General features: G+C 40.0%; 1 protein-coding gene across 1 annotated transcript; it reads right to left on the bottom strand.

Moving 5' to 3' along the window:
- Positions 1–24,210: 24,210 nt before the first annotated feature.
- Positions 24,211–25,338, bottom strand: LOC101968630 (mas-related G-protein coupled receptor member X2). The gene has a single exon (XM_078044912.1). It carries the CDS (start codon positions 25,336–25,338, stop codon positions 24,211–24,213), a length of 1,128 nt encoding a protein of 375 aa, XP_077901038.1.
- Between the last annotated feature and the right edge of the window lie 637 nt (positions 25,339–25,975).

Below are 25,975 nucleotides of genomic sequence, written 5' to 3'. Positions count from 1 at the left end.
CCCTGGGTGAGCAGAGCACACTCTCACTTTATCTATGTGACTGGAATAGTGCCTTTGCTCTAGGTTAAGTAGGTAGATGGTATTTTTCAAGACCACTGTCTGAGATCTGCCATCAGCTCAGCTATTGGAGGTGAACTACAATTGCCTCAGATCTTGCTGGAACATGGAATGGATTCCCTGGTCAGAAAATACAATCATTTGAGTCCATCAGTTGAAAAGTTTGCACATGCCTTAAGGTTACATGCAAGAGGATGTACTCTAATTAACAGTCTTGGTTAGCAGCTTTGTATTCTCCACAGTAAAGCTTGAAAGCACCAAAGCTTCATGTTCTTTCCTCCTGTGGGCCTTAGGGCTCCATGAACACTCCACCAATGAGGACATGGACAGAGAGGAAAGACACAGCAGTGACTTTAGAAATAAGCTCTTGATAAAGTCTTACCTTTCCTCCATTCTTCTTCCTGGATGTGGCAAGTTGGCCTGTGTTGAAAGGATGGACAGTTGCTACAGGATAACTCTCTGGGTGGAGAAGAAGTGCCTTCTGAAGCTGGAGGGAAGTTTGCTGCCTGCGTAAGTCTTATCGAAATACTGGACAGCCCAGTTTTTCCTGTGCAGAGACCTGCTGGGCAGTGAGAGTGTGGAGTCTGTTGAATCAGGTTCATCACGAGTGGTTTCTCAACACTCGATGTGGCCCTACTCCTATCTACCCAACTCTTGCCTGTGCCCACCACTTCCTGTCCTCCTTCCTTTAAATGATTGCTGTGTTGGAGTCTAGCTGCCACCTGCCAAGCAATGCCAAGCAATGTAAGCCATGTTGGAAGGCTTCCAACTAGGAAACTGCTTTGTTAAAGCACTAATATGTGCATGTTTCCAACTCCTTTCTCCCTGCCACAGAGTGTATCAAAGAAAAGGTGAATGGCTTCCTAAGTTCTATTTGCTAGAAGCAACGTTGTGTTAGAGTTAGTTTTTGTTCTTTTATCTTTTATTAGTTAAGATTTTATTTTAGGGGCCTGGTTGTAACTCAGTGTTAAAGTACTTGCCTAGCATGTGTGGAGCTTGGGTTATTCCCAGCACCACAAAAAGAATGAAAGAAATATTACACTTTTGAATAGTAAATTTTTTGTTTCTATTTTTAAATTGGACTCTATGTTTACAAGTCTATTAATCAGGGTTCTCTACCGGAACATAATGAACAAGAAATATAATTATAAAAAGAGGACTTATTAGGGAGGCTTAGGTGATCAGAAGCTGGATAGTTCACAATGGCTATCTGCAGGCTGGAGAGCTGGAAGAATCAGTAGCTGCACTGTCCAAAAGGCTGAAACCCCAGAACAAGAAGGACCAACAGTGCTACCATAGTCTGAGACCTAAGTCTTCTAGAGAATCACTAGCAGAGTTCACTTTGGAAGAGTGAAGAAGCAAGAGTCCGATATCCTCTGATGATCGCAGCAGCAATCAAGAACTGGTTCAAGAAGAATCAAGCTTGCATCAACTGCTGCTTCTTTTATTCCATTCAAGCCATCACCCTATTGGTCAGTGCTGCCCATACCTAGGAGGGTCTCCATTTCAGTTGGCTCTCCCACATGCCCTTCATTCCTATACACACCCTCATTGACACATCCATAACTCTTTAACCTTGGCATCTGTTAATTCAATCAAGTTGACAATTCAAATTAACCATTACAATTCCACCCTTTGTCAACTTGATATCCAAATATTACTCTTTACCTCATACTCAGTCTCCAAATAAATACAATAACAAGGTTATAATTCCACCTAACATGACTGTCCTTGCTACAACATAATGCACTACTTCTTTCCCCAGAATAAAAAAACAAAAACATTACTGATGTTAAATCAGTCAGTATTACATTACATGATGAATAACAGGAGAGTAACAATTATTTCCTCTTAGTGCATGTGAAAGTTTGCCCAAATATATTCTTAATGGAATAGGGAAGAATTATCAATGGCAATTATAATCCTCATTTCTATAACTGGTCATGTGGCTGTAGTTTGTATTTATGATACAAACTTCTTCAATTGAGCCAGTTTTTCATGCAATTTACTTGTGCCTTTGTATGCCCTCTACCTTCAGCAAGCACTTCAGCAGGTCTTGGCTCTTTATCTGGATGTGTGACCCACACCTTCATTCCTGAAGAGTCTGAGACATTTGTCATTTTGTCTGATTGGGTTGTTGTAGTTTCTATTGACCTTAATAATGGGACAAGGTAATACCAAGAGGCACCCCAAAAGATCTCCTGCATTCCAGGAGAATGTGTGTCCTTACCTGCATTGTGGAGTAATAGTCCAATGTTTGCTTGGTAATCTGGATCAATCACCCGTGCCAGCACCACAACTCCCTTCTTAGCCTGCTGACTCAGAGGCATGAGGAGCCCAAGGAGGAATTCTTAACTTCCAGTTTAATGAAATCATTATTGTATCTCTAGGCAGAAGCATTCCTCCTTTTGGAACTAAGACTAATAGGACTTAAGAGAATAGCTTGCAGGAACAGGAAGCAAAAACTTTGCTAGTGAGTTACTAGGGATAATGATGAGTGCACCATTCCTGTCTCCACCCCTTCATTCCCGGGCCCATGAATTCTAGCAATAGGAGAGACAGTACCAATAAGTAGATGCTGATTCAGAGTATAGACAGCCTTCTGAAGAACCTTGCCCCAGCTCTGCAATGCATTTCCAACTAACTGTGCTGTAACTGCATCTTCAAGAATCCATTTCATCATTTTATCAAACCAGCTGCTTTAGGATGGTGAGGAACATGGTAAGACCAGTGAATGCCATGAGCATGAGCCCATTGCCTCACTTCTTTGGCTGTGAAGTGATTTCCTTGGTCTGAAGCAATGCTGTGCAGAATCCCATGATGCTGGATAAGACATTCTGTAAGTCTATGAATGGTGGTTTTGGCTGAAGTACTATGTGCAGGGAAGGCAAATCCACATCCAGAATAAGTATATTCCAGTAAGAAAAAAAAAAAAAAACAACCCTGCCCCTTCCATGATGGAAGTGGTCCAATATAATCAACCTGCCACCAGGTTGCTGGATGATCTCCCTGGGGAATGAGGCCATATCAGGGACTTAGTGTCAGTCTCTGCTGCTGGCAAATTGGGCACTCAGCAGTGACTGTAGCCAAATCAGCCTTGGTGAGTAGAAGTCTATGCTGCTGACCCATGCATAACCACCATCCCTGCCACCATGACCACTTTTCCCATGAGCCCATTGGACAATGCCAAGGGTGCCTGGGGAAAGAAGTTGACTGCTATCCACAGATCAGGTCATCCTATCAACCTGATTATCAAAATCCTCCTCGACTGAGGTCACCTTTTGGTGAGCATTTACATGAGACACAAATATCTTCACATCTTTTGCCCATTCAGAGAGGTCTATCCACATACCTCTTAAATGTTTTTGTCACTGATTCTCCAAGTATGTTTTTTTCCCCAGTTCTCTGACAAGCTAGCCAACCTGTTTTTGATGGCTCATAAATCAGTCAGTTTACAGTTGCACATCTGGACATTTTCCCCTCCAGGCACCAGATGCACTGCCCAAAGTTCTGCCTATTGTGAAGATTTCCCTTCACCACTGTCTGCCATGACCAGCCTGGCCAAACTCGCAGATTTCCGCAAAGGGTTATGGGGGCATTAGAAAAATAAAGACTCTCAGATGAGGGTTTTGAAGAATTTACCTATTTAGTTGGGGTCAGGTGGAGTGCTGCTCTCTGATGGAGAAGAAGGTCTACAGAGTTACACCAGCAATCTTAATTTATGTATGTCTTATTATCAGGTTAAAGACTATTCTTTGTAAGAAAGTTATAGGGCTGGAAACATTTATGTAGCTTTTCTGTAGGTGCAGTTTACAGTTGCAATGTAAGTGTTAGAAGCTTTGTGTAGCTCTCAAGAAAGTTCATTGTTTAAAGTTACGGTTAAGTGGGAAGCTTCAGAAGTAGTGAAGCTGGTGAAACATTGTGGTTGTCTAGCAGAGAGTTCCTTTATTCTCAGGAACTATGTGCCTGTGATCAAGGTTTAGGCTAAGACTCTTCTGCAGAGCCTTCTCATGCAGGGCATTGCCATAGCAGCTAGGTATCCTGCACCCCTGCACAGGAATATTCCCAGGCACGAGGCTTGCCACAGCCATGAGGTCATCAGAGACCCCAATCTCAGACACTGCTCTCCCATTCTCTGTCACTGCTCTCCACAACTGTCCTTCAAGGTCATTCCAGAAAGGATCAACAGTGCTGCAGCTGTCCACTTCTGGGTGGTTCCTGCATATTGTGCAGAACTGTTTGTGAACCAGGCCCTAGCCTTCTCTTCCTCTGTTAATTAATCATAAGACACAGCCCATGAAACCATAGATTCATGTTGAGGGACAGAAGGTACTGCAGCAGGAGTAGGAGCCATGAGCAATTGAGCCACTTCTTCATGCAATTTACTTGTGCCTTTGGGTCCTGCCCATGCCTGATTGCCTATATACCATTTCCACTAATGACAGAGTGCTGCTGAGCACATCTAACTTTATGGCTTGGTGAGTCAGATAATATCCAGTCCTAATAGGCAGCTTGGTCACACAGTAACCTGGTGGTCCATGGTTACATTTCCACTAAGGCACAGTAGGAGGCCAAGAGCTGTTTCTCAAAGGGAGAATAGTTGTCTGCAGATGATGGCAGGACCTTGCTCCAAAATCCCAATTGCCTCCGCTGTGATTCACCAAAGGCTCCAGACAGCATCCCTCTGAGCTGCCGACACTGACATTGGGTCTGCGGGGTCATATGGCTCAAGTGGCAGAGCAGCCTGCACAGCAGCCTGGACCTGTTACAGAGCCTTCTCCTGTTCTAGACCCCTCTCAAAACAAGAAGCTTTTCTAGTCACTGGTTAGATGGGCTGAAGTAACACACCCAAGAGAGAAATGTGCTGCCTCCAAAATCCAAATAGTGCCACCAGGCATTGTGCTTCTTTCTTATTTGTAGAAGGGGCCAAGTGCAACAACTTACCTTCACCTTAGAAGGAATATCTCAGCAGGCTCCATATCACTGGACTCCTAAAAACTTTACTGAAGTTGAAGGCCCTTGAATTTTAGTGGTATTTATTTCCCACCTTCTGATATGCAAATGTTTACTAGCAAGTTCAATGTGGTTGCTACCTCTTGCTCTGTTGATCCAATCAACACAACGTCATCAATAAAATGGACCAGTGTAATACCTTGTGGAAGAGAAAGACAATCAAGGTCTCTATGAACAAAGCTGTGACACAGTGCTGGAGGGTTGACATACTCTTGAGGAAGGATGGTAAATGTATATTGCTGGACTTGCCGGCTAAAAGCAAATTGTTTCTGGTGTTCCTGATGCACTGGGGTGGAGAAAAAAGCATTTGCAAAATCAATAGCCTCATACTAGGTATTAGGAGATGTATTAATCTGTTCAAGCAAAGAAACCACATCTGGTACAGCAGCTGCAATTTGAGTTACCACCTGATAAGCTAATAATAATCAACTGTCACTCTCCAAGAGCCATCTGTTTTCTGCACAGACCAAATGGAAGAGTTAAATGGGGATGTTGTGGGACTCACCACCCCTGCATCCTTCAAGTCCTTGATAGTGACATTAATCTCTGCTCTTCCTCCAGGGATGTAGTATTGCTTTTGACATATTGTTTTCCCAGGTATAGGCAACTCCAGAGGCTTCCACTTAGCCTTTCCCACCATAATAACCCTCACTCCACAGGTTAGAAAACCATTGTGGGAGTTTTGCCAAGTGCTAAGTATATCCATCTCAATTATACATTCTGGGACTGGGGAAATAACAGAGGATGAGTTCAGAGGCCCACTGAACCAACTATGAGTAGGACTTTGGCCAAAACTCCATTGATTACCTGACCTCAATAAGATCCTGCTTTTACTGGAGGGCCACAATCTGCAGGCTGAAGAGCTGGAAGAACTAGTAGCTGCATAGTCCAAGAGGCTGAAACCCCAGAACATGAGGGACTAATAGTGTTGCCCTAGTCTGAGACCTAAGCCTTCTGAAGAATCATTGTCAGAGTACTCTTTGGAGTTAAGAAGCAAGAGACCAATATCCTCAGATAAGCACAGTGACAATCATGAACCCGTTAAAGAAGAATCAAGCTTGCATCAACTTGCATCAACTTCTTTATTCTACCAACTTTTATTCCATCCAAGCCATCATCCTATTGGTCAGTGCTGCCTACCCGTAGGAGAGCATTGACTGACCATTTCAGTTGGCTCTCCCACATGCCAGTCATTCCTAGACACACCATCACCAACACATCCATAAACCTCTTAATCCTTGCCATCTCTTAATCCAATCAAGTTGACAATTCAAATTGATTATTACAACAAGTGTATAAACAGATTCCTCCTGTGAGGTATAAAGAAGGTAGAGTAATGGGAACAGGCTTGCAGAGAGTGAGAGATGGATTTAACCAGATGGGGTTTTGTTTAGTAAATTTGCAGTGAGGAATATGGTGAGAAGATGAAGAATGTGTGTGAGCAAGGTAGCCATTGTAACAGCAGGTTTGGAATCTAAAGCTGGCAAGGATGGAAGTGAAGGAGATACTGTCAGTGAGACAGCCAATAGTGTCAAAAGACTGGATCCAAAGTGGATGGAGTGGGAAAGTCTTTGGAGTCTCTCAGGAAAATCATGGTCCAGATTAGAGATAAGGGTCAGGGAGGGTGACCTCAAAACTGAGAGGTTGGAGGTCCCACCAATGTGGGCAGTGACAAAATGCAGAACTGGATAGTTAGAATGGAGTGGATGGTAAGGTTAAAGGAAGGAGGTATCAAGAAGATAGAGAGGTTAGGATGTTGGATTGACCATCTTGGTGGATATTGGTGATACCATACAGAAAGACAAGTTTGAGGCTGGAAAAATCATTAAATTTGACATTTAGACTATGAAATAATATAGTTAATATTTAGATACCCACCAGTGACATTAAGCATATAATTTTTTATATTTGCTACAACTTTTTTTCTTTAAAAAAGAATATATTAAACTACAGAGACAACTAATGACCCAGCCTTCTATCACCTCTCTGTCTGTGGCTCTGCTTAGATTCTGAAATCAGTGTGCATTATTTCTTACATGTGTAACAGGATGTTAGAAAAACAAGTAACTATAAAGATCAAGTTGCTATAAAAAATATGAAAAGAATTTATATATACTCTCCAATTTTTTAAATGGCTACTAAACTACTAACATACTCTCTATATCAAAGTACAAAAATGTTTAAAGTTTAGTAGAGGTGACTTTCCTAATGACCCTAAAACTGAGCTCTTGATATCACATTGAAGAACTCTGCCTGGGCATAGGTGGTAACTCTGTCATTGTTTCCTCCATTCTGAAGGATGCCCTACCTTATAGCAAATCTCTATTGTAGCATTTGGGAAAAGGGAGTGCATACCAAGATATAGAATAAACATAGTGCTGGCCTGGGGAGAGCATCAGATCTGGATTCAGGGATCCTGAGTTCTTTTTACTGAATTATTCTATAAGAGCAGTCAATACATTTGGCTATGAAAACTGAAAATTATATGAATGTCATCTTTTTAATAAAATTATTTTACTGTCTCCCGAATCCTCAGAGTTATTTGGCAGCCTCAGTGTCTGTGTTTCATAGGGACCTGCTGTGTTGTTAAGCCATCTCATAGTGGGCCCTTCTCTCTACTTGAGTTCTTTGTGGAATGAGTAACCTCTGGTACCAAATAGTTCAGACTTTGTACAGACCCTAGTTTTAGTTAGTATAGTTGACCTGAATATGGAAGGGCCAGTTGTGTTTAATTCTGCTCCTCATAAAGACTGGCAGTTAGACTAAAGTATTGGTGAATTTCAAGTAAAAATTCATATTATAAAGAAATAACAATATTGGGCAACATCAAGGTCACATCATTATATGACAGCTTGCAAATGGAGCTGGGCAGCAGTTAGTCCATGCTTTTAACCTCATTCTAAGGCTAAGTTTTGCTTGCAATTTATAGAAAATTTGCCTTGTTGTTTTTCTTGAAGAGTAAAATCACCATTTCCTATACCATTTCTAAGATATCTCTTATCTGAACCATCTGACCTATGGGTGGGCAGCACTGACCAATAGGATGATGGTTTGGATGGAATAAAAGTTGGTAGAATGTCACTGGTGGGTATCTAAATATTAACTATATTATTTCATAGTCTAAATGTCAAATTTAATGATTTTTCCAGCATCAAACTTGTCTTTCTGTATGGTATCACCAATATCCACCAAGATGGTCAATCCAACATCCTAAGCAGAACATTGATGCAAACTACTGGATCTCATTGCCTTCTCAAGCTTAATAAATCTCCCAACTATTTTTAAATGGTTTCCAATAAACACTGGGATTTTGAAATAAACACTGAGATTGCGTGTCGAAATGGGATCAGTCACTCATATTTTTAGACTTAAGTATGTCTTTTTAAGAGCTAAATAAATGTGAATTTTCAAGGGTAAAAGGCCATACTTTTCATTACCAGAACCCAATGCCAATATGTTACCATATCAGGGACAAATGTCTCCAGAGGACTTTTCATAAACCACTGACTATTCCACTGTAGGCACTGTTTTCCAAAAGAATTTATGATTTAATGAGTTCTATGGATCATTCAATCAAAAAATGAAGTGTCTATCTATAGCAACACCTAGTCACAGACCAGAATATGATTCCCAGGGGAATAAAGCCTGAGAGAAAAATAAGGAATCATTTTTAAACTGTCATGTATAGTACAATTATAAACAGAATTTTGTGGTTTGATGAGGGATTCTTCTCACTGCAGTGAAACTAAGTAATAAGTGCTGAATGAGAAATGATTTAGAGAAGATAACATGAGAAGTTTATTAGTTTAGAGAGGGATGCAGTTATTCTCAGTTGTTCCACGTTCACGTAACTTCTCTGAGCAAACCTGGGCAAGCCAGGTTAATAGAAATGCATTTGAAGACACTGGGGCATCACTGAGGCATTTCAGGGGCAGGGGGCTGAGAGAAGAGCAGACAACTGTCAAGTGGGACTGGGTCGTGTTCACTTGCAAAGCCACTTCTGGTCACTGGGCAGAGGCTCGTCACCACTGCTCCACTCTGCTTCCCAGCATCTCCAGGGTTTCCTGAGAACAGCTGCTTCTGCATTCGTCCAGTTCCCCAGTGTCATAGTGCCCTCTGGAGAAGAATCTGGAGGGTCTGTGGCTTCAGCCTCTGCCTGAAGGGGCCAAAGAAGAAGTCAACAACAGGGTTGGCTCAGCTGTTTCAGGGCAGGATAAAAACAATGCAATAAGGTCACAAAAGAATGAAACATATTCCGTTTGAACCCACAACCCAGGGAGCCTTTGGATGCCATCAGGCAGGTGGTAAGAGAGGATGACTAGGACCTGACACAGGAGGGTCCCAAAGAGCTGGTCAGTTGCATCCCTGGAGCCACATAGGAACCTGATCAACACGATAACTCTGGATCCAGAAAGAACCACAAATAAGAACATTGCAATGTGCTGATGAAGAAACAAAATGCTTGACATCAAATAGAATCAAAGTGCCCAACAGGAAGCCTCGGCAGTTCCCTTACATGATGCTCAGCAAAAGGAACAAGGCCTAGAGCAAATCATACCAAGTCACAATCCTCCTCCTTCAATTTTGAATCTCCATGGCCAGTTTGTGTGCCCACTACACAGGAAGAGAGTATGGGGCTGAAAGCTTTACTCTTAGTGGTGTAGACATGGCCAACAGAATAGGTGAACTTTGGAAACTTCAAATAAGAACAATTCATTTAATATGCAAATCAGAGGAGTTGGGGCAATAGAGAACAGACTCCAAAGTCCAATGGTCCATTTCTGCCTCTAAAAAGGCCCAGGGAGTCCAGACTGCCCAGGGCTCAACAGAGCAGGAGGATCCTAGTAGAAGAAGGCAGGGCCCTCTGTGCGCCAAGACTGAAGGCATCCATCATGTGCTCTCTCAGTTCCTGCAGCCCTGCAGGTCCAAGGAGAATGTGAAGGAAAACCACGGTCTCTGTTATCTTCCCTAATGTTTCCTTGATCTTTTCATTTATGGTGCTGGACACAGGTTATAGCTCTATTTCTCAAGCATTTTTTCCCCCTAAGTGACAAAAATGATTTCTGGAAGCTCATGAAGCAACTGGACTGCTGAGATGAAACTAGAACCCAGGGCTTTTTAGAATCCCTTTCTCCCTGCCTACTCTCCCTTAGACTAGGGCACAACTACAAACCTGACATTGAATCAAACTCTGGAAGATTTCTTTTTGGCTGCAACTAATTTGAAGCAGTTGTTGTTCTTAAAAAAAGTATTGGTGAATTTCAAGTAGAAATTCATATTATAAAGAAATAACAATATTGGGCAACATCAAGGTCACATCATTATATGACAGTTTGCAAATGGAGCTGGGCAGCAGTTAGTCCATGCTCTTAACCTCATTCTAAGGCTAAGTTTTACTTGCCATTTATAGAAAATTTGCCTTGCTGTTTTTCTTGAAGAGGAAAGACACCATTTCCTATACCAATTCTAAGATATCTCTTATCTGACCCATCTGGCTTCATTCCCCTGGCCTCTGTACATTTTTGAGTTGTGATTGTAAAGCACACGTTCCTCATTTGCAAAGTGAAATTTTTGAAGAAGATGATTCCAAGGGCCTTCCCCCTTCTGAGACCCTGGTTTTCCAATAAAATCTGAACTTTAGAAGTGAGTTGTGCCACTGACAATGCTCTCTTGTTTTGTAAATGGTTTAGAAGGATTGCTTACCCTTTGTTCTTTTATTTTACCATGAATTATGGTATAGCTGTGTTCTAGGTCAAAATGTCCTTGCCTTTGGAGTTTATCCTTGATATTGATATTTTTTAATTTTTAAATTCTTTTTAGTTATTACACAATACCAGGATACACCTTGACATAATCACAAAAGCATGGATTGATCTTTGATTTTGAACAAAATGAGGACTTTGAACAAGGAAGCATAGCTGTAGTTGCTAAGAAGTCAGAGAAACAGGAGAAGATGGCCAAGACCATTCCATCAAAATATCTATTATTTACTGTTTCCTCCCATCTTCCTCTCTTATTCCCTCCTTTCTTTTCTATTTCTCTCTTTTGAGCAAAGATATCACTCTGAATAAGCCCTTCTACAAAGACCAGTCTTAACCACCAATAGAGGTTAGATTGTTCTCAACCCAAAGGGTTATTTTGAAAGAGCACCTCCTACCATTTAAGCAATTAAATATTCAGTGAAATAACTTGGTGGGTTTTAATCAAGCCTGTGCAAATATACAATCATTAGAATGTGAACAATTTTTTATTTCTCTGTGGGCCTCAGATTCCCCATATGAAAAAGAAAAGAGAGGAGAAAAGGCAGAATGCTCTTATAGTTCCCTGAAGCCTTACATTTTCCAAGGAGACAACCAGATTTTAGGCAGTGCAGCAGTATCAGCAGGTAACAGCTGTACCACTCTGATTCTACATCTGTAAAGCCTTGGGATCCCTTCCCCTTAAAGCTGTACCATGGAGCTGTAGGTCTCTTCCCTCTGGGTCTCCTCTGGATGCCTAATGAGCAATGAATTAGGGATTTCTATCTACTTGATAGAAATTTATAGCCATTTATCTCAAGTATCTGCCATGCTGGTAATTTCCATTTTTGCACAATTTGTTGGTTGTAGATGGGGAGAGTGACAGGACCTGAATATTTCTGATTACTTATTCTTTAAGTCCAGCAGAGCCTTCAGATTTTGCAGGTCCCCAGCAGCAGGGCTATGAGAATTTAAACATAGGTCATTTCTCTGGTGAGTATGCAAAAATGCAGAAATTTTCTGCCATTTATATTACTATATTTAATAAATCCTGCCTTTGTCTAAAACATTACAGTTTACAAATGGGAAGGCAATTTCTCTGAAACAATTTCTTTGAGCTGACATTTTCTGTTTGGCTTGTCCAGTTTTCTTCCCCCAACTTCTTAACAGTTAGGGCAGAGTGTTAAGCCAAGCACTACCTTCCTCTAGGTAACTTAATTCTCAGGGAAATAATGAGCTGGGTTGTTTCAGGAGAGGATCAGGTCTCAGTTGTTAGAGATGTAGAAGCTAATGTTGTATGAGTCCTTCTTAAGAATTAAACCTTATGGAGGTGTAATGTTAGTGTCACTTATTCAAATGACAAGTATTCACTGGGTACCTACACTGTTCCCCAAATTGTCTTAACTAACAGGTTTTGCAGTTGGGAGCAAAAGGAAGTCCTTGTTTGAGTAGATTATGTTTTATTGGGGGAAACACTGCCTACTGTTATTTTCTAACCATAGTCTAAGATTAATGAATTCCATGTGATGGTACTCTAGTTTGGAAAGAATTTTCAACCATGATTTTGGCCAGTTTAGAGTTCTCATATATTTATACATCACAGTGAAAGGAATAGAGGTCTCTGGACATCAATTGACAGATAGCAGCCCTATCACTGAAGTGTTTCCGGTTCTTAAAGTGGACTCTGAGGGAGGCTGGTTCAAAGTCTTAATGCTCCAAGGTGAAAATTGTCCTGCACATGGCCTACAGGAGAAAGAAGAGGATGAGGAAATGATGTGCAGGCATCAGGAGTTACAATATACTCACAATCCACCAGAACTGGAAAACAACTTAGAGAAATTCTCTTATAATATCCTTATTTTAGAGCTGTAGTGAATGAATGTCAGAAAAGTGTCTTGCCCCAAGTGGCAAACTGGCATTAAAATAGATTTTATATATATATATATATAAAGTATATTACAAATAACTGGAAATAATTATTCCAAACCAATTAAATCTTATATAATGTGAGTTTTCAAGGGTTATAACTTTTCATTTGTGTGTATTGATATAATTGAAAAATATTCTACAGTGAAATGAATAATTGTCAATAAAAATGTTCTTCAGAAGGCATGAAATCATCAAAGATTCAAAGGAAATAAACTAATAAGCAGATTAGCATTCTTTGGCTCTTGTTCTTAACTGGGGTCAATATGACATGTTCTGGCCCAGGGGTTGTGATCCATGTGACCAATGGTCATGGTCAGTGATGTCTTAGGACATCACCTAATTTCCAGTGGGAGTATCCCTAGCAACAATGACCTCTAAACATTATGTTGAGATGTGAGGGCCTCAGGGTGGAAGCTGTGTGCACTGCTACATGGCAAACTTGGGGGACAGTCCTGGATCAGTGCCCAGACATGCTGTTGTGTTTGAATGAAAAAGAAATCAACTTTTACTATATTACATCAGTGGTTTTGGTGGTATTGGTTGCCTCAGAGTACCCCTATTTATACCAGCTGTTATAGTAATTAGCATAGAAAACTATGTAGTATTACTAATACTATTGCTATTTCATAAAATATTATCAAATAAATACAAGTGTTTTTTTGGGAAAAATTCAGAAACTATCACATTAATGTTACATTTAATTTATAACCACTTTATGATTGATTTGAAATCAAGATCATTTTTTTAAGTTAAGGGTTAAAGGATTTTTAATAAGCAACTAAATCACAGACTTGTAAAATTGGAAGAATTCTCAAAATTTTACTTTAAATATCCCAGTTCATATAGGGCATGTACAAATCATTCAATACAAATGTGTTTTCTAAACCAATGTAAAAATGCAAACCCTTGATAAGTAGACATAAAAAGAAAACTTTAAAAAATGGGATTTCTAAGTCATTATTCTGGAGTTTTGGTAAGAATTCTAGGGTAGGACTTAGGAAATGACATTTTAAGAACTCTATCAAATAATTTCAGGCACAATGAGGTCTGGCAGTCACTGGCCTAGGGACTGACTTTCAAATTACTTTTCTTTAACTTAAGCTTCACTAAAATTCTGTATCCATGTTAAAATTGAGATCACTTCTCTAATTTCAGGCCAGGTTCTTTAGAAGGAGAATTGGACATGGGGGTTGGTGTGCCTTTGATTTATTAAGAAATGTACTCAAGAGAAGCCTGTAAGGAAATGAGAAAGGATTATGGGAAAAGAGAAGAATCTGAGCGAAAATAAGCTTTCATCAAAGTCTAGCCTCAGCATAGTCTTGCAGGGGTCTCTGGAGTGTAGATCAACAGAGAGATTGTCTCTCCTTGATTCAGGGAGCTGGGCTCCTGTGCACCACACACGTTGGTCAGTCATTGCTCCAGGGAGCCTGCACTGAGGTATGCACACTGTGAAGCAGGTCCAGTCTCCCGAGAGCAATTCATTGGTGGACTTTCCCTTGTGAGCTATGAAGAGGAATTCAGTTGACACTTGAGGATAAGTGTGCCCAGCTGGCACCAACAGTGTCTGCTGTTGTCCGCACTTGCACCCCTGAGACCCATTTACTCCTCATATTGAATTCACCCTGTCTAGACACAGCTTCTCCAGGATTCATGCTGGCCACAGTTTGCTAGAGAGGGATATGGAAAGGGTTATAGCCTCTGGTTCTGTAACTGATCACATGGCTGCAACTTACTGGTTTTCTCTATTCTTGCTAGAGTTTTTGCAGGTCTGGGTGGCTTATCTGGTACAGTGAATAGATCCGGAAGGTCTAAACTTCTTTTAGTCAGAATCTTACTTGGTAATGGTGCTAATTTTTGCCCATTTACAGTTAAAGTTGGCGTGTGAATAAGAAGAGACACTTGTGGCTAGCACATTTTTCCTTGCCCCTCTAATGTGGCAGCAACCCCTCCTCCTTATGCTGATAAGGGTCAGTTGCTCCTGGAAGCATGCTGATAGCTTTCTTTGGTGGTTTGTTGGCATGGAGAGCACAATAAGACCAGGGGCAGCACTCCTATCAAGATCAGGGGACCCTTGTTTTGGACATGCTGTGAACATGGTCTTTTGGGAAAGAGAATCTCTAGATACTCATAACCTATAGTTGCTGGTGTGAGAAGCCCACATTCTCTGAACAGTCTCTGAGAGTGATGGTTAGTGGGGCCACTCCTGATTCCATCTTTTCTTACATGGGTTCAAATGTTCTTCCCATGAACATTCCTTTGCCTTGAGTGACCCTTGGTTTAAGGATCCTTGCCATCTCAATTGTATCTAAGAGAGGGCTTTTCACTGCTATCAGTCTCAGATGATGGGGTACAAGGAATGATCAGTGGATTCCATGCCCCCACTGCTTTCCTCTTTGGCCTCTTAGAGTTTCTCTTGGCTCAACACAATGCTGCATGTGGTTTCATGTTGGTGAAGCAGATTCTCTCTGCAGGGATGGAATTAAGGTGAGGAGAGTAATCTGCCTTGGAATCCAACAGTAAGATAAAATTTTCTATTTTACACTAGGTATCTCACTTGCTCATCTTGCTTCTGACCCTGATTCTGTGAGCCCTTGGATAATGGAACTGATGGAGGTATTGTGGGAAGGAAAGGCAAATGGCAACACAAAAATTATACGTCAACCCTGGTCAGGATGAATTGCTGTCATTTTCTGGATGCAAGTTTCCGCTATAACTCAGATGTCAATATGTGGCTGCTGGGCCTCCTCGATTGGTGGTACCCTGCTGGGGGCCTTAATCTGGGTCTTTGTTGTCGACAGGTTAGACATTCAGCAGCAGTGCAGTAGCCTGATGGACCTTGGTGAGTGTGTTAGTCAGCCTTTTGTTGCTGTGCCTAACATAAGTGACATTAATGACTTAGAGGAGTTTATTTTGGGCTCATGGTTTCAGATGTAAAATAGGTTTAGTCCATGGTTGGCTGACCCCATCACTCTAAGCCTTTCAAGGTGAGCCACAAAATCAAGGCCAAAGGGCACGGCACAGGGAGACTCCTCAGCTTATGACAGCCGGAGAGGAGAAGGAAAGTGAGACGGACAGAGAGACAGACAGATGGGAGTCGGCGGGGTGATGGTGGGGAGAGAATGAGAATGAGGAACAAAATAAAAACTCCAAAACTCCAAAGGCACACCACCAGTTACACCCTTCTTCCTCCAGTTACCTCCCACTTGCTTCTTGGTTATTCCCTTCAAATTATTAATGAAACGAAATGGATCAATCCGCCGATTAAGTTACATCTCTCAGAGTCTCATCATTTCACCTCTGAACATTTCTACCTAAACAGGAGCTTTTGGAAGACACTTCATATCCAAACCATAACAGCGTGAGTGACATCAGGCTGCAGGCCACATGCATTACTGCCATCTCTGTGACCATGGCTGTTCCATCCATGATTTCATTGTGTCAGCATTAGAGTGGCAATGTACAGAGGCTGGGTGACATCTAGTGGATGCTATTCATTCACTTGTTTTTTAAATTCCCTTTTAGCAGTAGGCGCCCTCTAGGGGGTATTAATGCGATACAAATGCCCAATGCACTGGTGTTCGGAATATTATATAGAGTTGTGTAAACACCATCTCAATCTAAATTTGGAACATATTTATCACATCCAGAAATGCTGAATCTTTTAAATGTTATTCCCTGTTCCTGCTTCTCGTCCATACCGCTTTCTCAGTCCCAGAGATTTTCTGTGTGTATTCATTTGTGTATTGTGGGCATTTTATGTAAATGGTATCATATGATCTGTTTTTTCTTATCTAGCTTCTTACACAGAGAAGGATTTTAAAGAAACATTTAAAATATATTTTATTTTTGTCTTGATGTGAAACAAAACTTCCCCTTAAGATGGGAGTCATTTCTTTCTATTAATTTGCCACTGCTGTTTCTGAATAATAAAGTTTTGTTCTAGTGTGCCTTTTAAGCAAGGTCTGGGAGAAGTGTCCAGTACATTCTACAACCCATCTGCATAAAGCCCTAGAGCCCATAGTAGGTTTCCAGCTTTTCTCAACCTAGATCATGTGATAAGTATATGTTTAAGTTTTCAGAAGATATTTTCGAGAATGACTGTATCATTTTGTATTGCTGCCAACAATATATGCAATTTCTAGTTGTACTGCATCCTTATAAGTTCTTGATATTGTCAGTACTTCTATTTGAACTATTTTAATAGGTATATGGTGATATCTTAACGTGGCCTATTTTCCATTTCTTGATGCCTAATTGTGTTGAACATCTTGTATATACTACTTGACTTTCTATATATCTTCCTTGATAAAAGTTCAAATATTTGCTTATTCTAAAAAGTGTTATTTTTTTACTCTTGAGTTTGGATGTTCTTCATAGGTAGTGAATGCCACTCTGTTGTTGGATATGTGCTGTTCATTTTGTGGGTCAACTTGGTTAGTCTAGGGTATGCAGATGTTTGGTTAAATGCTAGTCTTGCTTTCTGGATGTCAGTAGAATTTGAGTAAAGTAGATTACTCTGCATGATGTGGGAAGGACTCATCCAATCAGTCCAAGATGTTTCATGAAAGAGGCTAAGATTTCCCAAGCATGAAAGAAATGGCCTCCATTCTGCCTTCACGTTCCAGGTGCGGCATCACCTCCCTGTGGGTCTCTAGGCTTCTTCCTGCTTGCCCTATAAAATCTGAATTTGCCAGCTTCCACAATTGTGTTAGCCAATAAAAAAATGAATCTCTCACTACACACACACACACACACACACACACACACACACACACAAAGGTATTTTTTTTTCTGGAGAAAACTAAAATATATAAATGCCAAATATTTTTTCCAGTCTGTAATTTGTCCTTTTATTCTTTAACATCAATGAAGATAAGATAAAATACATTAAAATAAATGTTAGTTTTATGTCACTTTTAATATCATTAACAATTCTGGGATAGTAATGACTTAAAAATTATAAGGCTAATGTGAAGCTCAAATGCTTTAGTTTTTGTGAAGAAACGTATGCAGATCATAACCCATAAAAATGCTCAACAAATGTAGCTATGAAGCTAATGATAACTATGATAATAATGTATAGTAGAAATAATTTCCTGGACATAACCTAGATGTGAGAGGTTCTTTCCTCAACTCTGATTGATTCAGGATCAAGATTTTCATGATGAAAATTCCAGGACTGGCTTTGTCACTTCCATTCAGGAATGTAAGTTTCATCACCTAGGCTGGAATACTTGAATTCATGCTCAGAAGTCCTCCACTGATACACTGAGATACAAAAATAGACTTAGTTCTTGTTACTTTATCATTGATCCTCAGGACCATTTTTCAGAGAATTCAGATACATGGAGAACAATGCCATCTCATGACAAAGACTAGCCCAGGTGTGAAGGAAAAAGAAGATCATAGCTTGGGACTCCGAGGGTAATGAGTCCTTTCTAGGACAGGTGGGAGCCCAGCTATTCCAGGTGGGCTAGAAAAGGTTCAGTGTATCAGGCACTAAAAGAGGAGCACTTTTATGTCCCTAGTGCCTCTTTCTGCATGCTCCAGAGTGTTCTCAATAGTCATTCAAAGAATGAATGTGTGGATAAGGAGTGTTAGATGGTTTGGATTAAATGGAATATATAAAAAAACGAAAGTGCAAAAGGCTATTAGAACATGCACATATAATGTTATGAAGATAATTTCATTCATTATAATTCTTATTGAGGACATACCTGTGTACATTGAGAAGGACTTGTGTATGCCCATATAACTGATGTTGACAATTGAACTGCCTTTGATGTAGGATTCATGTAGCTTTTTTGGGTACCCAGAAGCATTATGGCACATGTGGCATAGGGTGTGTATCAGCTGAACTGCTCAGCTCAGATTTTCATGTCTCAGTTTTCTGCCATGACACCCTGTGTTGGCAATAGCAGTGCTTTCCAACCTGCTTGATCATCCTGTCCTATTATTGCAGCTGTAGTATGGCTATGATCTGTGTGGAAACCAGTCCTTTTCTTGTGCTTTTAAGCCTACATGTAGAAATAGTGCTTCACTGTCGCTTGCCTTGGAGTGTTTCATCATGTACTGTTACTTTCCCTTAAATGTACTCATTGTTGTAAGTAATGATTTCATTTAGTACTACTCAATTATTCCAGTTTGCCCATCAGTTTCTTCCTGGAACCTTTCCAGATACACAAAGGAAACTTCAAAATGCATACAAAACATTGAAATCTGGATTTTCAGCAACTCAGCTCTGGAAAGCAATGCCTGTACATCACCTGCTCCTCAAATGAATGTAGGGCATTACTGTCACTGTTAAAGTGATTTTAATGATTGGAATACATGGAGTATATGAGGAGCATGATCAGAAAGAACGATGTCTTTTTGACTCCATTTGGATCTCCCATGGTAGATAACATCTACATCTCATGTCTTTCCCTCAAGAAAGCTCCATTACCCGCTGCATGCAGCGCACCTAAGTGGAAAAATAGGGATATGACTTTAGACCACAACACCTGCACAAACTTCAGGAATAAGACAGGACTTGGAATGAATCTCACCTGTCTCCATTCACCTGTGCAGAAGTTCTCAAGGGCAAGACGCTTTCTTGCATTGAGTGACAGAAGAGTACATTTCTTTGTTCTCATGAGATTCCTGAAAGATGTTTCTAGGGCTCTTTCCCCTTTCCACCCTCATACCATCGTCTCCTGTTTCAAACATTGTCTACCTCCCTGTAAGTAATTACTATTCTGTGTTTAATTGCCAACTACAAGCTTGGGTGGTAATGTCAAACAATCTGAGCTTACATTGTGGGGCTTTATAACTAAACAATTATGAATTTTATAGGATCATTTAAGAATCATCTTGGCATGACCCTACTTATTGTTATTAATTTTCTTTGTCACAGCAGTAATACATTTATGTGTACAAATTTTGTTCCAAATGACAGAGAAGTGTATGCAAGTTCAATGTCTCCCTGCACCCCATGTTCCAGAGACTGCCACTTTCTACCCTTTCCATTCTCACTTCTATTATTATTTGTTTTGAATAGTAAACTTGTATTTATATTTTTAATTTATCAGTATGAAGAATTGGGTCAAATGAATTCCCTTATGAAATCTGAAGTGTTCAACACATACATTTTTTCTTCTATTTACTTCATAATATTTGCTATTTATATTCACTTAGAGTAGACCTTAAAAATATTGCCTTATTGCCTATGGTTTCCCTTTTTGTGACTTATTCTACAAGTTATGCTACTTATTACTTTTTTAGTAGTGTCATCTGAATAAAAATTATTTTGAAACATTAAGAAAAGTTCCTTAGTGATTCACTTTGCAAATAATTGAGAAGTACCTAATCATGGGCTAAATTGTGTCTGTGCTGTACTCAGATGGTTAAAGTCCTAATCCGCTGTGTCTCAGAGTATAATTGTAATCATAGATAAAGTGTTTAATTAGCTAATTAAGTTAAAATGAGGTAATTGGAATAAGTTTTAATCCAACATGAATGGTGTATTGATATAAAATGTGATTAACACTCCGAGACACAGAGGGAAGTCCATGTGAAACATCAGGAGAAGACTCCATCTACATAACAAGGAGAGTTCCCTGAGAAGAAACCCACATAAGATATCACTACTCACCTCATAGAATGACTAAATTATTACTACTCAGAGTTTCAAATATTGAACAGGATTTGGAGAAAGTGAATTTTTTTTGTATATCACTAGAGAAAAAGTAAAATAATATAGCTACTCTGTAAAACACCTTTGCATTTTTGAAAAAGTTAAATATATACTATTAAATCTTCTTGAATTTCACCCCAGAAATTTATCCTAGAGGATGGAAACCATGTTTTCTTGACAATCTGCCCAAAAGTATTTATAGAGGCATTGTTTATAATAGAAAACTGCAAATAAACTAAACATCCTTCAACTTGTGAACAGTGAAACAAGACATAGTACATCCATAAAACTCACAAACACTTCTGCATTAAGACAACAATAATAACAAAATGTTGATTTATGCAATGGTTTGCATGGATCTTGAGGATATTTCACTGACTAAAAAAATCTCAGTTAAAAGCTTAGATACTGGGCTGGGATTGTAGCTCAGTGGTAGAGCAACTGCCTAGCATGCATGAGACCCTGGGTTGGATCCTCAGCACCACATTAAAACAAAATAAAGGTATTGTGTCCACCTACAACTAAAAGTGTATATATATATATATATATATATATATATATATATATAAAACTTAGATACTGTATGATGCTATTCATTTAACACTTTGAAATGACAAAATTATAGGTATGAACAATGATTGTCAAAGCTTTGGCTAGTAGAACTTTGATTATTAGAGGAAACACAAAGCGGTTTTCATGTGGTAAAGAGTGTGTATATTGGTGTGAAGTTGATTATGTGTGTCTCTACCCATGACAAAATGTGGTAGAAAAAAGCAAATCCTCCCCCCAATAAAAATGAAATCCATCCAAAACTGGTGAAATTCAGGTGACATCTATAGCACAGGTAATTGTATTAAACCAATGTCAAGCTCCTGATTTTGACAATATACTATATTTCTATAATATATTTACTATTGGTGTAGGCTGGGTGATGGGAACACAGAACTCTATGTACTAGCTTTGTAACTCTGGTTAGTCTTGTAATTAACTCAGAATAAAAAGGTTAAAAAACAGTTCCTGGAAGTTCAGTTTGTGGACTAGACCACCTCCAGGGATATTGAGGTCAATCAGAATGAGGACGGCCGGTATGCCAGACAGAACTCTGTGAACCAGATAAACAGGCAAGAGTGTATACAGTCATGTACATATTAATGATGTTTCCATCAATAACAAACCATATATAGGACAGTGGCCTCTCAAGATTGTAATGGAGACGAAAATTTCTTTTCACCTAGTGATGCTGTAGCCATTTCCACCTTGTATAATATTGCATTGCTCATGTGTTTGTGGTGAGGCCAGTGCAAATGTAACTACTGCACTGCCACTGGCATATAAGAAAGCACATACAATTATGTACAATATGTAAAATCTGGTGATGGTAATAAGAGACTATATTACTGGATTATGTATTTATTTATAGTATACTTTAATGGATAATTAAGAGTATACTCCTACTCATAAGAAAAACATAAAACTGAATACCACATTATGTGGCAGGAACCACACACATCTCATGTTAATACAACTCCTTGATTATAGCATTTTTTCATGTGTTTGATGCAATGTTATACTATTTTCTCATAGTAACCCAACAATAGTAGGCTATAGTGTATGTGTGTATATTACATGTATGTTCATATATGTGTGTGTGTGTAAATACATACACCACATAGGCTGGGTGAGCAGTAGGTTATACCATATAGCTTCATGTAAGTACACCATGGTGTTTGCACAATGATGAAATTGCCTAAGGATTCTTTCCTTATAACATGTCCCCATCTTAAAGTAATGCATGACTATATCATAAACATTTACACATCCACTACTGACAAAATTATAGACATGAACAGTGATTGCCAAGGCTTTGGCAAGTAGGACTTTGATAAAATGAAACATATGTTAAAATTTTATCACATTTTTTTTCTGATTGCTCTTTAAAAATGAATCAATAGAATTTTGCAGATATACCTAAAATCTCTGATTACTCTTCAGAAGTTCTGGAGCTGATATGCATTATTTTGTCCCATGTGAAACAGCACATTAAAGCAGAAGTTTATTGTAAATCGCAGTATGCTGCACTTCAAAGAAAGTTTCTTGAATTCTTTGAATATGGGGTTTCCGATAACTGGTTAAGCCATCGTAGATATCTGAGCTTATAAAAATATGTTGAGTTGATTTTCTTTTATAAAGTAATAAAATGTTGAACTGATTTAAAAACACAATATCCCCCTGTACCCACTTTTCAATCATTTGAAGGCAAAACAACTGATCCAGAGAAGTGAGTACCTTCTACTGTTTCTCTCTTCACTCCTACAAATTATACTTCTTGTTTCACCTCTCTATTGTTTGTGTCTTTGGAGTGTGAATCTTTGGATTGGACGTATTCCTGGGAATAAATTCCAGCGAGAAAGTTTTTGTGGTGACCCAGATGCTCATTTCTGGACTTCCACTTATACAGTGGACTCCAAATAAGTTTGCAAAACTTATGTCAAACCCTATCACTCAAGGCCACACCGTCATTGATCATGGCTCACAGTGCTCCAGCCTTAAGATCCTTCTTAAGAGGGCCCTTGCAACCACAACTACATACTGTGGTGTCACAGGAAAAACTTTACCACTGAAACTTGTTTACCTGCTGAATAGCATTCCCAGAGCTACTTCCATGCTTTAATTAATAATGTCACTATAAATTGCCTCTTTTCTCATTTCCTCCAGATGTTATTTTTTTTTCTTGGCAATTTCAAAAATAAGTGGCAGAGGCACAAGTCTGGTGAAATGTACACACATAATTCTATTTCTAGATATTTCAAGAAGTCTTCCCTATCTACTGGATACCTTGTACACACTAATGAGATCTCCTTGCACTCTGATCCCTGTCTGTGTGTTTGCATCTGTAAAATATTTATACCAACTGTATCGGTATGACCAGCATGTACAAGGAGAGCTCTTCTTCTATACTTTACATTAATATCCTGGAGAAAAGCCAAAAATCTATTTTTACAGCCAGCATTGGTGTATTGACAATATCTGGGCCCAATACATACTGCACTATGTCTTAAGTCCAGGGAGCTGCCTCATGGGTGGGAAAAGTATGTGTTCAATATAATCAGTCATATTGAAAAGACATGAACTTCTGAGGCTGCTGGTGGTTGCCTTCAGTGTATGATGAAGTCAAATCCACGGTCTTCTTCTGAAAACAAATTTCAAATCACAAATGGTGTAAGATTCAGATTTGGAAATTCAATAACCTCACTACCTTCTTGGGTTGCCCATGGGGAAAGTGACCCAGTTTAGTGATAGAATCAGCTTGAGAATTCACACATCCAGGGCTCTTTCTGATCTATCATTCCCAGTTATGTACTCCTAAATATCTTAGGATTTCAATGAGTCTTATAGGTATGAGAATTCACTTATTCAGATCCAAAATTTCTTCCTGAAGCACTGCTCTCACACAGAACCCAACACGATTCCCTCAGAATGTACTCTGAGAGATATATAGAAATGATCTTTTTCTACAACTTCAAGTAGAAAGCAGTCATAAATAAGAGAGTTATAATTCTAAACAATGATTATTTTTCCCATCAGAATGAAATGTTCAAGGAAAATCAGAAATAAAAAGATTTAGAGGAAAAAAAAGGTGAGAAAGTTATTGAAAATGTCAAAAAGAATGGAGACATTCTTATTACAGACTGATCACTCTAAGTAAGAAAATATAGTTAAAATATATCCATTTGAAGGCATTGGGGGAATTGCTGAGGCATTTTAGGGAGTTGAAGCTGAGAGAAGAGCAGATAACTGTCAAGTTGGCAGGGCAGGGTTGACTTTCATAGGTACGCTTGATGGAGCAGGGCAGGGGCTTCTCATCACTTTTCCCCTCTTTCCCAACATCCCCAGTCTTCTCTGAAGATTGCTGTTGCCAAGTTCATGCTCCTCAGATGTGTCCTGCAGAGCCCTCTGGAGAACCAACCTGAAGGTCTGCCGCCTCTGCAGCTGCTGTCTAAAGGAGCCTACAAAGAAGTAAATGACGGGGTTGGCACAGCTGTTAACAGAGGACAGGACAACTATAACCACATAAAGACAGGACAGAGCACCGATATTATTCTCAATCCAGAGTATCAGGAACTGGAAGATGCCAAAAGGCAGGCCACAGAGGAGGAAGACCAGCACTGAGAGCAGGATAGTCACATAGAGCCTGGTGAGCCTCATCTGCCTGGAGCCACAGATCCTGCTCAGCAGGGCCAGGCTGGACCCTGAGATAATCAGAAATGAAAACATAAGCCATACAGCTATGAAAAACTTAACTTTTTTACACCTATCGTGTTCAAAATTGTCATTTTCTGGTGAACAGAAGCACCATTTCGGGATGTCCAGCAGCACAGAAATTGTCCAGAGCAGGGCACACATGACAGCTGATGTATGTTTGGGGCGGTGGCAGCGATACCAGATGGGCCACAGGACAGACAGGGAGCGCTCTGTGCTGATGGTGCTGAGCAAGCCCAGTCCTGTGATGTAGGAAATGACTTTCACATTCTCTATGATGTCATACATAAGGGGAGGGGTGTGAGGGAAGATGCTGAGCATCACCAGGGACCCAGTGGAGTGGCAGCAGAGGAAGAGCGAGTCGGCAGCAGCCAGGTTTAGGAGGTAGACGGAGAAGGGGTTCCTGTGCATGCGGAAGCCCAGGAGCCAGAGCACAACTCCATTTCCTGCAAGTCCGACCAGGGCAATGATGAGGGCTAGCAAGTGAGGGACCACATTCTGTATGTCACAAGTGAGAGGAAGGTCCTGGTAATTTCCGTTGATTGGTGTGGCTTCTGTCCTCCAGGATGGGATAGTTGGATATAGGCTCCCAAACTCTTCTCTGGTGGCCCTGGGAACAGAAACAAGATCAGCACATGCCACATGACCTTTGATTCTCAGGATCATCCTGCTATGTGAAAATTGCTATCCCCATTTTAAAGAGGAGGAAAACAGGATTATAGAGCTGAAGTTTCCTACCAAGATTTAGAGATGCCCAGAATTCAAATTTGAATTCAACTCAGTACCCATTGTCTGAACACCCTGAGCTCCCAGACCTGAACCTCAAGACTTCCAAGTGACATGGAAACACATTGCAGTTCAAACACTCCCACTTAACGGGCTAGACAATGAACCATCTCTATACTGATCTGGGCCAGACGTTTTCTCTCAAGAAGAAGAACTGAGACAGATGCAGAAGTGATGATGACATCCCCAGGACTAAAATGGGTCCTTCCAAAGAAGTCCTTTTAGAGCCAGGAAGAGGCAGGTCTGAGGATGGCTGGGCCTAGAAGTAGCTCTGTGTGTGAGGCCTTGAAGACAGGTGCCTACCATTGTGTGGCCCATGTGTGCTCAACACTTATTCAATGAATGAACCCACGAGGGAGGCATCTTGTGATCTTAGACGGTTCTGGTTAAGTGGAAAATAAAGATGAAAATACCACAAAAGTATCAGAATACACATGTGAAATGAGATAAGATAATTTTATTCATCATCATTCTTTTTTTGGCACCTCTGGGTTTATTTAGAAGTACTTATGTATTC

Source organism: Ictidomys tridecemlineatus, chromosome 4 (assembly GCF_052094955.1).
Source record: "Ictidomys tridecemlineatus isolate mIctTri1 chromosome 4, mIctTri1.hap1, whole genome shotgun sequence".
NCBI lineage: Eukaryota > Metazoa > Chordata > Mammalia > Rodentia > Sciuridae > Ictidomys > Ictidomys tridecemlineatus.
The sequence above is the reverse complement of the archived record's forward strand: the minus strand, read 5'-3'. Positions and strand labels throughout refer to the sequence as shown.